Source organism: Rhincodon typus, chromosome 5, assembly GCF_021869965.1.
Source record: "Rhincodon typus isolate 14 chromosome 5, sRhiTyp1.1, whole genome shotgun sequence".
In the NCBI taxonomy this organism is placed as follows: Eukaryota; Metazoa; Chordata; class Chondrichthyes; order Orectolobiformes; family Rhincodontidae; genus Rhincodon; species Rhincodon typus.
The window spans coordinates 68,764,346-68,779,882 of record NC_063336.1 but is presented as its reverse complement, the minus strand read 5'-3'; the positions used below and the strand labels follow the sequence as shown (position 1 = coordinate 68,779,882).

Genomic DNA, 15,537 nt, shown 5'->3' with positions numbered 1-15,537 from the left:
ACAACAAAATATCTTTTAAAAAGCACATCAGTCCAGTGCCATTCTTTAGTTTTTGTTTTAAAGGAGTTCTAGATTTGTTAAGTACAGCAGCATTGGTCAGTAAAGTTACATCTTTGTAAAATAACAGTTTATCTTACGGCATAGTTGTTGTCAGTTAAAAATCTGCAGCATTTCCAGAATAATTTAAAATGTTTAAAATGTACAGTTGTAATTCAAAACTATTCACAACTATTGTTATTGTGTATGTTCCAGTTAAATTGTGGATCTATTATGTATACTAGCTCCAGTTGATACTCATGGTATATCAGGGTTTTCCTTCAATTGTAAAAGTAATTTTCTTCAAAATTTAAAGCTCAACATGAATACAAAAGGAGACATTCATGTTGATCTACAGTCACTGAAAATCACAGAATCCCTACAATGTGGAAACAGGCTATTCGGCCCAACAAGTCCACATTGACCTTTTGAAGGCATTCCACCCAGACCCATCCCCCTATCCCTTTAACCTACACATCCCTGAACACTATTAGCAATTTCGCATGGCCAATTCACCTAACCTGCACATCTTTGGACTGCGGGAGGAAACCGGAGCACCCAGAGGAAACCCATGCAGACACGAGGGGAACATGCAAACTCCACACAGACTGTCACCTGAGGTAGGATTCGAACCCAGGTCCTTAGCGCCGTGAGGCAGCAGTGCTAACCACTGAGCCACTGTGCCACCCTGTTTAATTCTGTAAAAAAACAATAGTTCTTGTCACCCTTAAAATTCACAATTAAGATAGCACAGCTATTGGGGTTGCAGCATTGAGTTCTGAATAATGCATGTAAGCATGTTCTTTTATTTCATTTTCAAATTTATTTGACAATAATATTTTAGTTATATACTAGTGTAGTATTTTAGATAATTGTTAAAATAAACATCCTAATTGTGTTAGATGCCACTTATATCATAGGGAAGCAGTAAAAATATTTTAAAATTACGCTTTAAAAGATTTTTATTCTGCTTCAAATTCAAATTTTTTAAAAATCATGGTTCTTTCCAAAATTGACCTGTTACATACCAGAATGTTTAAAATTGTTCGCTTTTAGTGAGGACACCTAACTTCAGAGTAATACATCAGTTCCTTAAATGTAAAATCCAAAAGACAATAAAAACAATTCTCTAAGTTTTCTTTGTCTAACCAACAATTCTGTTCCATGTGACGTGAAGGCATGAGTATTGATAATATACATATTCTAAATACAAGGCTACATTTTTCAACACAGAGAAATCAATTCAAGAGTCATCTTATTTCTGCTGAGAAATAAAGCTGCATTCATTTTTAATAAATAACTACATTTCCCAAATTCCCAAGCATTCTGGAGCAGTAAATTTATCAGCAATCTGTAGCCACAACTTGTAGATTAGAAAAACAAGTAGTAAGAAAGGCTGGGATCCTTTACAGCAGACCTTGATACATTTGCCACTTAGTAGCTGTGTGTTACATGTGGATTCTTTACGTACTCTTATAGGTATTAGTTATAATGGCTGGTTTCCAGTATGGTAGGAGGTAGCGGATTAATTGTCAATGATACTCACAGTAACTATCTTGTTAAAGTTCAAACTATCCCTTACAACGGTGCCATTACATGTATATCGTACAGCTCCATTGGAGTTTATTCTTTGCACTGATTTGAGAGTCGGCTTCCCACACTGTAGCCTAAGTTCTGAAGCTCAGCTTTGCTCCAATTGACTGGCTCACTCAACTTCAATTTTTTTTTTTGAGTGATAGCCCTTAATTAGTACGAGTCAGGGCTTCCATCTGTCCCCAAATGGGTGGCAGTAACTTTGCGCCACACTGGGATTGGTGGCTACAGCTAGTGCTGTAGAAGGCCTGACACAAAACAGAACCATGCATACCTCCACATTCAGCTAAGTCAAGGGTCTTACTTGGGTTGACAGGCCCTGGTGAAGGGGGCATGGCTGCTTTTCAGATAGGGCATGGGTACAGGTGGACGTGGGGAAATAAAAAGCATGGGGTCTGGGAATGAGGCAGTCCCTCACCACTTTTCATTGACCAGCAGCCTTCCTGGTTAAACATGACAGGCTACATGTTTGCTGCAGACCTAAGCTGCCTTTAAATCTTGTGGCAATGGAATGAAACCCTTAATGGGATTTAGTCAGTCAGTCAGTCATTCACCTAGCACCTCAATTGGGCCATAAGCAGACACGCTACCCAACATCAACATCACCCCCACCCCCACCCCCTCCTTCCAAAGAGGGAGCTGGCAGGCAAGGCATGGCCCTAATTTACAGGTTTATCTGCTTACCTTCCTGCCATTGGTGAATCTGCAAGAGACAGCCAAATGTGTGACAGTTTGTTAATTGTTTGGTAAAATGCCCCTAATTTTAGAAGAACATGGAATTGCTCAGAAACAACAAGACCAAGGCCAACTAAGTTCCTGATAGCCCTGTCAAACTATGCTATGATTAGTCTACAGCTCCAATATCAAGCAATTTCTGTCAATTAATATAAAACAGCTCCAGAAATGAGATAGAAACAATTGTGCCATGAAAATCATAGAACAAATCTACATACTGTTACAAAAACAAATCTTCCTCATTGTTGTTAATGCAAATCAGAGGAAATGGTGATTTTCAAGCAGGTGTTAGCTAAAGACAAGCAGCACATTTCTCTGCAGTTCTGTCCTTTCAGCATGTTCCAAAACCAAGCCAAAGTTACTGCGATTAGAATGCCCCATCTCAATCATAAAGTGAGTGGTTGCTTTGCCTAAACCAGATGGCATGGTGACAAGACTTCGAGTTTGTAGGTCATGGCCACACTTTGTTTGAGTCTGCGATCGTAGGAGGGCCTCTTCTACTCAAGAGTCCTGCAGATCTACTGAGACATTCTTGCACCGTATGTTTGATCGAGATTTTGCAAATCTGAAATAAAAAACAAAGCGATAATTTCATTTCTTTTTACTAAGACCATTATGTTCAGGTCAATTTACAAATTCATACTGCCATTATGGAACTTTCTCCACTGCAAGTGTGTGTCAGAAATGTGAGATGCCCACAATTTCCTGTGTATTAGAATTGAATTAAGCCTTATTTAATACCCTTTAAGATGCTAGATTGCATCCTGAAGCCATGTACATAAAACAAGTCATTGAAATAATCAAACACCGAAATTGAACATACTTGTATCAATTTAAACAAAAAAAAACAAATTCACATTTACATGGCATCTTCTGCAGGATTTCCCAGTGCAGTTCCAAGCCAAAAATGTATTTTGCGTTTAATCTAGGTTGTAATGTAGGAACTTCAATATCCAATTTTCATACGGAAAGGACCCACAAGCATGACCAGATAATCAGGTGTAGAGCTGGATGAACACAGCAGGCCAAGCAGCATCAGAGGAGCAGGAAAGCTGACGGTTCGGGCCTAGACCCTTCTTCAGAAATGAATTTCTGAATTCATTCAGAATTTCTAAAGAAGGGTCTAGGCCTGAAACATCAGCTTTCCTGCTCCTCTGATGCTGTTTGGCCTGCTGTGTTCATCCAGCTCTACACCTTGTTAACTCACCATAGTGTTGCCTGGGATGGAGCATATCAGAGATGCTGGGTAATCTTGGGCTGTTTTCTTTGGAGTTAAGGAGGTTGAAGGGGGACCTGATAGAGATGTAATAGATTATCAGTGTCATGGACAGGGTGGACAGAAAGGGGATGTTTTCCTTAGCTGAAGGCTCAATAACAAGACGGCACACTTTTAGGGTGAAAGGTAGGAGTTTTAGAGGAGACTTAAGGGAATGCTTTTCTCCCAGGCACAGGAGGTTTCTGGAATACACTGCCTGGGATGATAGTTGGGGCAGGTAACCTCACAACCTTTTAAAAACAAAAAAGGTACTTGAATGAGCTCTTGAAGTGTCATAATCTGGAGGGTTCTGGGCCTAATGTTAGAAAGTGGGACAAGTGTAGATTCAGTGTACTTTTGGTGGTACAGACTTGATGCACCAGTGAACCTTTTCTGTACTGTATGATTCTATGATTCTAAATTCAACATCTTGCCTGCAAGACAGCATGTCTGTAATGTAACACTCCCTCATACTGCAGTGGAGTGTCACCTTAGACTTTATGCTCAAATCTCTACAGTGTGACTACAATCCACATCCTATTGGTTCAGAAGCGAGTGTATTACCACCAAGCATATAGCTACCTGAACCAAATTTAAAATTTAACAATTTGTGTTTCAATTGTACTTCTTTTAGCTTGAATGATCAACATTCTCAATCCCTATTCCCAGCAAGGAGACAGGTTCCAAGGCAGTGTGACTCAAAAGACCATTGCTACAGTTTCATTGGCCCTCACTCCCAATGGATGCATCAGTTTGCACTGTCGTTTATATATCTTCAATCATTAATCACACAATTCAGTGCAAATAACTTCTAATTTACCTCAATTTCCTTTACCAATCAAGATTCTTTTGGACATAAACTAGTATCAGCCTGGAGGTTATGCCCTCTGGTCCTAGACTCTCCCACAAGGGGGAAACAAACTTTCCATATCTACCCTATCAAGTCCCCTAAGAATCCTGTATATTTCAATTAGTTCACTTCTCATTAGAGTCATAGATAATACAGCATGGAAAGGCCCTTTGGCCCAAACTGGTCCATGCTGACCATGATGCCCACTCCGTTCCAATTGCCCACATTTGGTCCATATCCCTCTGAACCTTTCCCAATCATGTACCCGTCCAAATAGTTTTTAAAATGTGGTTGTTGACTTGCTCGTGGAGCTGGTAAGTTTGTTTACAGATGTTTCATCACCACACCAGGTAACATCATCAGCGTGCCTCTGGTGAAGCCTTTGTTTAGTCGACCTACCAGGACGGCTTTTTCAATGTCTGAGTGTGGCCGGTCAGATAGGCTCCTTATCCAAGTGTCTGCCCGGTCTGTGTTGTCGTTGTGTGTAAGTTTCGTCAGTTTTTCCTGTAGGGCTTGTCTTTTCTTGGTCTTGGTCTTCTATTGTTTCATGATAATGGCTCGTTCTAGTGTTGTGGTCAAGTTTGAATACAAAGTTTTTTGGCATACAATTTCTGGCTCATATTTGTGATGGCAGTTGTGAGCATCAGTAATCATGATCTGTAGCATTCTGCAGCTGTTCTATTCAGCTGTTTTCCATGCTTGTGGGTTGTTTAGCAGTGGCTTGTATTTTACACTGTTTTTTTAAATGATGCTATTGTACCTGCCTCGACCACTTTCTCTGGCAGCCCATTCCATATACACACCACTCTCTGCGTGAAGAAGTTGCCCCTCAAGTCCTTCTTAAATCTTTCCCTCTCACCTTAAACCGATGTCCTCTAGTTTTCAATTCCCCATCCCTGGGAAAAAGACGATATGCATTCATCCTATCAATGCCCCTCATGATTTTATATTCATGAATAAGGTCACCCCTCATTCTCCTACATTCCAAGGAATAAAGTCCTATCCTGTCAAACTCTCCCTATAACTCGGGCTTGAGCCCTGGCAACATCCTCGTAAATCTTCTGTGAATGTCTCCAATGCTAGTTCTCGAGGCTTAAGCCAATATCACAATGCCGTGTAGTAAAGCCTCTCATGATGAACTTTCCAGTTTAACTATGTCTTTCCTATAACAGGGGCACGAAAACTTTATACAATACTCCAAGTGTGGCCTCACCAATGACTTATACAACTCCAACATAATGTCCCAACATAATGCCTCGATCAGTTGAGGCATTCTTCTGAACTTTGTCTCTCCTCATAAGAGGGTTCCTCCATACCCGGGATCAACTCTGTGAACCTTTTCTGGATTGCTCCAACATTAATGTATCTTTTCTTAGATATACCCACTTTACCTTTAACGGCCAAATATCTGAACAGATCAACGGGACACCTATGGGATCCCCTATCTCTGGACTAATAGCTGAAGCAGTGATGCAAAGACTCAAAAGCATGGCCCTTCCACTAATCCAACCGAAACTATGGATACAACACCTTTGTAATTATTAAACGGACCAAACTAGAGGACACACACAAACTAATAAACAACACTCTCACCGGGATCAAATTCACCAAGAGGAAAACAACAAATAGCTCCTATTCCTGGACATCATGGTGGAACGCAGGCCCAACAGGGAATTCCTAACAAAGGTACACAGGAAAGCCACACATGCTGACCAAGTACTGAATTTCAACAGCAACCATCCTAATTCCCACGAACGAAGTTGCATAAAAAACTCTACTTAAACGGGCAATAACACACTGCACCAATACAGAACTACGCCAAAAAGAAGAAAGAACCTCCAAGTATTCAAGGACAATGAACACCCGAAAAACTGGGTCAGAAAATGCCTATTACACAAATGACACCGGGAAGATACTGCATGCCCTGAAACACTCATCACGCTACCTTACACCAAGAACACATCTGAACTGACCACAAGACTCCAAGACCACTGGGCATCAGAGCAGCATGCAAACCCACATAATCCTATGCCAACTGCTAACCCAAACCAAAGACCCGTTACCCACTATGGACAGGATCAATGTCATGTACAAGATCGCCTGCAAAGACTGTGACAAACATTACATTGGACAGACAGGAAGAAAATTAGCCACAAGAGAACACAAACATCAACTAGCAACAAAAAAAACACAACCAACAGTCACTCATCTCTATCCACATTGATAAGGAAAACCACCAGTTTAATTGGGACAACACTAGGATCCTGGGACAGGCCAAGCAGAGACAAGCACAGGAATTCCTAGAGGCCTGGTTCTCCACTAAGAAGGCCATCAATAAACACATAGAGCTAGACCCTACATATACTCCACTGCGAAGGAAAACCGGAAGTGAAGTAACCCAGCTCAATGGACACCAGAGTTTAAACAACAGGCGGGAAAACACAACAACACTTCATCAGAGGCTACACTGATGATGTTACCCAGCAGGGTAATGAAACATCTGCGGAATAACAAACCAGCCTGGCGAGCCAACCAACCATAACTTCCACAACCCGAGCTACAAATCTACTCAAAAACCTTAGAAATCATTTCCTATGTTCACACACTAAAATTTATCACTCATATGATGTACCACAGTTTCAGGCATTTGTGGACAATAGAATAGAGGATGAGTCAGAACTGGGAAGAAATGAAATTACATCACATATTGAAAAATCACTAAATTTTAATCAATAGAAAATATATCTGTTGGAGTAAGTTATGCAAACTGAGAGCACAGCATAGCATACAAGTAGTTTATAAATTTTCCTGATTTTTCTCAAAATGTTGGGCAAAACTACATTTTTATGGTTGAGAGCATAATGTTTTGATATTGTTTCTGCACAGGCTCAACAAGGGCAAAGTGTTATTTTTCATTTACATCAAACTTCATGTACAAGAAGAGAAATTGACATTAAAATGCCAAGGTTCAGACACCATCATTACACTGCAGGCAAAAAGATTGGCAGTTTGCAACATCAGACTAAAATGCAAGGCCTGTACAGCAGAAAGTACAACAATACAATCCACTAGGGGACAGCAGACATCAGTGCACCACAAGCACTGATGTTTTGTTTTTCATGTGGTATATTCGTAACTAGAATTTTACAATTCATACAATTTTCTGAAAGACAGTGTTGGTGACAATAAAACAAATTCCAGACCAGCAACAATGAACAGACATCTGTCACAGCAGGACTTGTGCTCAGAAGGACTTGGTAGCGATCCCAAACCAGAGGCACCACAGCTACTTTAAATTTTCATACCTCTACCTCATTTTAAGGACAAGCAACCTCCCAATCCTCGATCTATAAATTCATTTGGGTTGAAATTGATTCCATTTTCTCCAGAGCACAGCTGTACACGTCTATCCCCAGTGATGTGCTGGGACAAGCAGCTGGGCAGTGGGATTCTTCACCATTGCTGGCTTCTGTAACTGCAGGGTGCTTGTGATTATACAGAGATTGCTTTAGGAGTCTTCTATCACCATCCTGCAGAGTTCATCTACAGAAAAGGCTTCCACTCCATCAGTACTCAAATTTTATACAACCATCTATACCACATCCTGAAGGTATGTGCCTAGTACTCTGAGAGCTGCCATGACTCTTACACAATAGGGAAGTCTCAGTTTCCTGCCTCCTTCCCCCTTCCCAGGTTTGAACGTCACTACCTCTCCAAACATGTTCCATGACACCTTCATTAAGTTCCCAGATTGGCACAGAATGAAAATATAATGGCCTTCGCACTTCCACTGGGGTCTTCGTGAAATAGACCACAGACCTCCTTAAGGTGAGGTTTTAATGTCCAGATCTGGACCAGTCTTGCAATGTAGCCCAGAAAGGATCTGCACATCATTATAGCATGCTGTGCCCCTCACAACCAGAGCTGATAGGAGATGTAGGGAGAATGTCCCGAATGCAGGCAAAATGTGGAATGAACAGCAAAATTCTGAGGAGGAAGATCAGACTGAGGATTATGACATGGACCAAGAAGGCCACCCAAGACAGCACCATTGAGCATAAGAAGCCAGGAAGCTTCCAGGATGCATGAATTGGATTTGGAATCTATTTAACAAGGTGTAGAGCTGGATGAACACAGCAGGCCAAGCAGCATCAAAAGGAACAGGAAAGCTGACGTTTTGGGCCTAGACCCTTCTTCAGAAATGGGAGGGGGGAAGCGGATTCTGTAATAAATAGGGAGAGAGGGGGAGGCAGATAGAAGATGGATAAAGGAGAAGATAGGTGGACAGGAGACAGACAGGTCAAAGAGGCGGGGGTGGAGCCAGTAAAGGTGAGTGTAGGTGGGGAGTTAGGGAGGAGATAGGTCAGTCCAAGGAGGACGGACAGATCAAGGGGGCGCGATGAGGCTAGTAGGTAGGAGATGGGGGTGGGGCTGGAGGTGGGAGGAGGGGATGGGTGGGAGGAAGGAAAGGTTAGGGAGGCGGGGACAAGCTGGGCTGGTTTTGGGATGCGGTTGGGGGACGGGAGATTTTGAAGCTTGTGAAGTCCACATTGATACCATTGGGCTGCAGGGTTCCCAAGCGAAATATGAGGTGCTGTTCCTGCAACCTTCGGGTGGCATTGTCGTGGCACTGCAGGAGGCACAGGATGGACATGTCGTCTAAGGAATGGGAGGGGAAGTTAAAATGGTCCGCGACTGGGAGGCTGTGTTCGTCCAGCTCTACGCCTTGTTATCTCGGATTCTCCAGCATCTGCAGTTCCTACCATCTTTGGAATCTATTTAACTGTTTAAGATTATGCAAGTATACAACCCTTCGAACAAAGGACATAAGTGTCTGAATAAATGTATTATTATCTGTCCAACTAGATACAATATCTTTCGTGTGGTCCCATTTTCAAGTATCTACATTTTGCTGCTTTTGCCTGATGGTTGGTAGAGGACATAGTCAGTGAGACAATACACTAACATTGCACATCTCCAATGCTAGCTCTCGAGGCTTAAGTCGATTTCACAATGCTGTGTTGTAAAGCCTCTCATGACGAATAGCAGGTTGACAGGAGTCCTAGTTCTGGGTTTCTGATTTCTGATGCTATGTGAAGTCAGTTGCTTGTGAGAGATCAATGCTCAACCAGTATGATGCCATCTGTACCTTAGACATCTGAAGAAGCTGATCATCTCTCACGTGAATGTGACTTAGCCACATCCAACAGGGAAAAATATACTACAGAGCACATTTTAACAGTGCGTATGAAGGTATGTTTAGAAAAGTAAGAATTAGAAAGACACAGAAACATGGAAACAGAAACACAGGAGCAGCAGTAGGCAACTAGCCTTTCATGCCTGCACTGCCATTTGACATGATCATGGTTGATTATCCAACTCAGTACCCTGTTCCTGCCTTTACCCCTTTGATGCCTTTAGCCCCAAGAATTATATCGATGTCCTCTGTGAAAACATTCAATTTTTTCACATTAACTGCTCTATGGCAGAGAATTTCACAGGGTCATTACTCTGTGTAAAGAAATTCTCCTCATTTCAGTCCTAAATGGCCTACTTTGCTTCTTAAGACATGATCCCTGGTTCTGGAATCCCCGTTTAGTAGGAACATCCTTCCTGAATTTACCTTGTCTGGTAGAATTTTGTACGTTTATATGAGATACCCCCTCATTCTTCCAAATTCCGCGAATATGACCAATTCAGTGTATCTTCATTCTTCAGCCCTGCCAACCCAGGAACCGATCTGGTACATCATCTTTGCACTCTCTTTATAGCAAGAGCATCCTTTCTCAGCTAAAGAGACCAAGACTGCACACAATACTCCGAGGGCTGTCTCATCGAAGCCCTATACAACTGCAGCAAAACATCCCTGTTCCTGTACCCGAATCCTTACATGAAGGCCAACTTACTCAAGTGTCTAAATCACGTTGAAACATTTCTGCATCGTCCTCACAATTCACCCTCCACCCAGTTGTGTGTTATCTGGAGATATTACATTTAGTTTTCCCATCTAAATCATTAACATGTATGATGAATAATTATGGACCAAGCACTGATCTTTGCAGTACCCACTGGTCACCGGTTGCCACTTAGTAAAAGACCCATATATTCCTATTGTTTTCTGTCTGCCGGCCTGTTCTCTACCTAGGAGAGTACACAACCCTAATCCTATGCGTTTTAACCTCACATACTTTACTCTCGTCTGGGACCTTATTGAAGGTCTTCTGAAAGTCCAAGTAAGCAGCATTCACTGGCTCCCACTTATCAGCTCTACTCGTTACATCTTTTAACAATTCCAGTGGATTTGTCATCAAGAACAAATGCCCTTTTGTAAATCCATGTTGACTCTGTCTAGATTAGATGAAAGGTCACTGGATTCAAAATGTTGATCTCCAGATGTTGCCTGAGCTTGCTCTGTAAGTTGGCCTTCTTGATGTGGAAGACTGGTTGGCTATCCCGGAGTGCACTTAGGCCTAGAAAGCTCAGAGCTGCTGAGAACCTTCTATATGGCTACAGACAAACCTTTCTTAGTTTGAACTTCTGGATTAAGACAGGGCAGGGGAAAGTTGGAAGGGTCAAGCTCTTCTAGAACGCCCCAAGGGGAAATTTCTGTGGATCGAGTGTCGATCCTCCTCCATATGGATGCTTCCTGTCGGCACTTTCTCCCTGAGAGGAAAGGGTGTCTCGAGTGAGGTTGGGTCACTCATTGGCCTCTTGGTTTGACAGTAATGCTGAACAACTAGGACTATAGTGATGGAATGCAGTTCCATCTGCAGATCCGGCAGACTCTGAGCATGCTGCAACACTAAGGCAACATCGTGGTGGTGAAAACAGGTTGATACAATACAGACAAACACTGTGGACCCCTAATGTAGTACCATTGTTCAAGAAATGGCAGTGATAAACCAGGGAACTATTGACAAGTCTGTCTAACATCAGTGGTAGGTAATTATCGGAAAAAAATTCTCATCTTCAGAAATAGTTTCCATTTGGCAAGGTTTAATTAAACAAAGTCAGCAAGATTTTGTCGGAATGGGGTTGGGATCACGTCTGACAGGTTTGATTGAATTTTTTGAGGAGGTGACTGAATGTATGGATGAGGGTGGTACATTTGATGCAGTCCAGAGGATATTTGTCAGGATGTTGCCAGGCTGGAGCAATTCAGCCATGAAGAAAGACTTGATAAATGCGTTTTTTTTTGTTTTTTTTAAAGGCAGCAAAGGCAGAGAGGGACCTGATTGAGGTGTATAAACTTATGAAGGGCACAGGCAGGGTAGATAGGAAGAAACTTTCTCCCTTAGTACAGGGATCAATAACCAGGAAAACACATATTTAAGACAGCAGATGTAGAGCAGAATTTTCATCCAGAAGGTGGTGGGTGTCTGAAAGGCTGGTAGAAAGGAAACATCACAAGATTTCAGAAGTATTTAGATAATCAGGTAAAACTCCATAGCATACAAGGCTAACTGTTGGATAATGGAACTAGAGTAAATTGTTGTTCGCTAACTGCCAAGGTCATGACGGGTCAAAGGGCCTCTTTCCATGCAGCATAACTGTATGACTCGGATGTCCCAATGCACAAGTAGGAAGTGCAGAAGACAGGAAGGGATAGTAGTTTGGGAGGATTAAGTGGTTGAGAGCCATTGAGTGGTGATGGCACATGCAATAGTCCAGGAGACTTGATGTGCGCAGTGACTGAGTGAGTGGTAGCCTGGAGTGAGTGGGTGATGTTGACAGGGGGGAGGGGGAGGGAAAGGGAAAGGGAAAGGGAAAATAAAAAGAGATACCAGACAGATGATTATTGCACTCAGCCATGCTTAGTGCAGAAGGTCATTGATCAGCCTCACCAAGGTGGTTGCAGTCAATGTCATAGCCACAGCTTCTTGCAGCAGTCAGCTGGGGAAAAAAAAACTGCTCTCGTCTCTACTATCATGTACGCCAACACCTCCAGGTTCTTGACTGCAAAGCAAGCTTTCATTTCTGTGCTAGGGGCAAGGGGCTGTTCCCGACTTGCAACATCTGAATGTGTAGCTGAGCTTCAAAAAATGGTACCAATGGCATGAACGCCAGAGGTTGTTGGCAGTGGTAAGCATGTCAGTGTCTCCCCTGGCATGCAACTGCAAGGAAAAGGTACCAAAGAGCCTGGCTGTATAATGAATGAGGTGAAGAGCAGAAGATTATCCAAGAAAAGACACTCTGATCCATATTAAACTGGGTTTTATGAATCTCACTCGAAAAAACATGCTAACTGAAAATAGAAACATTCTGCCCATTATGTTTGGGTAGCTGTTTAAGGCTCCTCTCAGATTCAAACAAATGTAGAGACATAAAACTTTACTGTCTATTTACAACATCAACAAAATCTTTTAAGTGTTTTATAGTTGTCATTAATACAGCATGCCAGTCCAGAAGTCAATCATACACCCAAGACACTGCCTACTGCCAAAATAAATTCAATAGCCAGTTCCTGTTTCTATACATGTTTGCCATCCTATTACTGTAAAGCTGAGGTAACATTTCCAGCTCACTGATTTTCTTCTGTTGTCATCCCGGAATGAATTCTGCTAACTACGTTTAGAAAGGTTTTCAGTCAATATCCCATTATAAATCAGCTGGAACAGATGGTCTTACTCCCAGGTCGATGGCATTGGTCCTAAATAATTGGTATTCTGGGATTGGTTTAGTAGTTTGAGAGGATGAGGTGGGCGAGAGCCATCAACTGGAGACGACGCATGAAATTGTCCAGGAGACAACTGCATGTGTCATATACAAGTAATTGGACATTCTGCCAAATAAGGAAACACTAAGTTAAAACAGGCCAGGCAGTCTGCTATGTCATAATTCAACAATTGAAGAGAGAGAGAATTAGTGAGATTTTTGGATCCTCTGTGTGAGGCAGACGAATAGTGAGCCGATTGTATGTCTTATTATTATGCTTCTCTTCAGTGATTTTCACTAGATGCTCTAGTCCCTAGAAATTTTATTTGCATTAAATACATACAATCAATGTATGATCTGTCCATGTGTCTTTTCATTGCTAAAAAGGAACAAAAGCTACCAAACCAGGACCATCATCACCAGGTCAGATTCTTGGTTCAGATCTTCGGGTTAGTCTCAGTTCCCATATTACGACAAAGCAACAGGACTTCCATCTACCTCAACAATGCATAACTGACCTGGCCCAGTTTGCTGGGGTGCAGCCATTTAAATGGTCTTGAAAGACTATCTGAGCTGTGCCTGGGAGTTGCCAGCCTGGCTATAGCTTGCACCATCCTGGAAGACTTGCTGCAACACACACTTTTATCATGTGATTTGAAGATACCTTGAGAGTCTGAGTTCAAGACAGAGTTCAAGAAGGAGAAGCCAAAGTCAAGAACCACCTTCAGGTTTAGCTCTCAAAGTAACACTATTTATCATACATTAACATTAATCATTGAAAAACCAGGTTCTGACTTACAGTTGCATTATTATGGGCAAATCTATCTTCCTTGTGCATTCATTTTCGTGTGCTGTCAAGACACACTCATTCTGGCGTGTTCCTGCACTGCCCACATTGCTATTCGTTCTCAGTCATGTCCAGTTTGTGACATCATTGCGAGGTTGTTCCAAGGTCCTGAAGCCCTTACACAGTACTTCTCCCTGAACTATTTTCCCCCTTGTCATTAACTTGGAATAATACTGCTCTATATTCTCAAATGAGTTATAAATTACATCTTTTTACATTGCGTTCATTTTGTTATTATCTCACCCAGCCACCATTTGTCAATCTCCATGGCTCATTGAATCAACACGTTCAGCTGTTAACCAGAAGGTTGGTGGTTCTGAGACTGCCCAGGGACATCCTCGTATTTAGGGACATAGGTTTAAGGTAAAAGGGAGAAAGTTTAAAGTAGCTAAGTGGGGTACACAGAAGATAGTAATTGCCTGGAATACACTGCTGGAGGCAGCAGTGGAGGCAGATAAAATAACAACATTTAAAAGACATCTTGACCTATATATGAATAGGCAAGAATGGACGGATTTGGACCGCATAGAGGGAGAAGTTTTTTAGTTTAGAAAGGCATCACATGTCAATGCAGCCTTGGTGGACCGGAGGACCTGTTCCTTTTCTGTATTGCTCTTTATTCTCTGTGCGTTCCTCCCCTTGTCTTTAACCTGCTTCATCAGTATCAATAGCTGGGTAATGAAAGTCTATAGCCAGGTACAGAAACACTTGTGATCTTGCTTGTTCGCTGCAGGCTTCCGTTAGGTCAGATATGATTATAAGCTCTGACGTATTAGTAAGGACTAATCTGTTTTCTTCATGTCTGGTTATTTCCATATTATCATTCTTGAGTGTTTTAACTCTTGCCACATTGTGCTATTTATGCTCAGTGATGTGCAGCTTCATGATGTTGTTGCAAGGTTGCTCCAGGACGTTGAAGCCCTTACACAACACACAACAGTCTCGAGAGATCCATTGCGACATGTGCAGCCTCCAGAGCAACCACAGCAGAGAATGGGAGTCTTTCGAAAAGCTAACTAAGGAGTATAATTAATGACACAGAATACAGCATCTGACATTTTCATTCCCTGACAATTATAATACATTAATTCACATATGGGTAGATGGAAATGATACTGGGCTCTCAGTATAAGGCACAGACTAGTCACACCAGGACCGATTAGTGAACTGGCACCATGGTTAATCTAGGCCCTTTTATCAAAAGCTCTAACCATAAAAAAGAAAATGAGTACACACTATGTTTGGCATTGAACGCATCAATCATCTACATGCAGACAGATTCCAAAATTAAGCTTATAGAATCCACAAATGTGATGCATAAATAAAAATCTTGCTTAATAGCAACCATATAACCACTGTAGATCGTCGTGAAAACACATCTGTTTAATTAATGTACATTAGGGAGGGAAATTGGCCAATCTACCGGTTCTGGCTGATACAGGACTTCAGATCCACAGTAATATAGCTGACTCGTAGCTACCCTCTGGACAATTAGGATAGGCAATAAATGCTAGCCAGTGACTCATGTTCAGCAAAACAATAAAAAAGGTATAATGCTATTTTAAC

At 41.9% G+C, this 15,537-nt stretch overlaps 1 protein-coding gene across 1 annotated transcript in view; it reads right to left on the bottom strand.

Annotated features, from left to right (window-relative positions):
- Positions 1-904: 904 nt before the first annotated feature.
- LOC109932756 (low density lipoprotein receptor adapter protein 1-B) overlaps positions 905-15,537 on the bottom strand; it is a 57,341-nt gene continuing 42,708 nt past the window's right edge. The window contains exon 8 of the mRNA XM_048597289.1: positions 905-2,929. Within this exon, the coding sequence (XP_048453246.1) occupies positions 2,866-2,929 (64 nt within the window). The 3' untranslated portion in view covers positions 905-2,865. The remainder of the gene's footprint in view (positions 2,930-15,537) is intronic.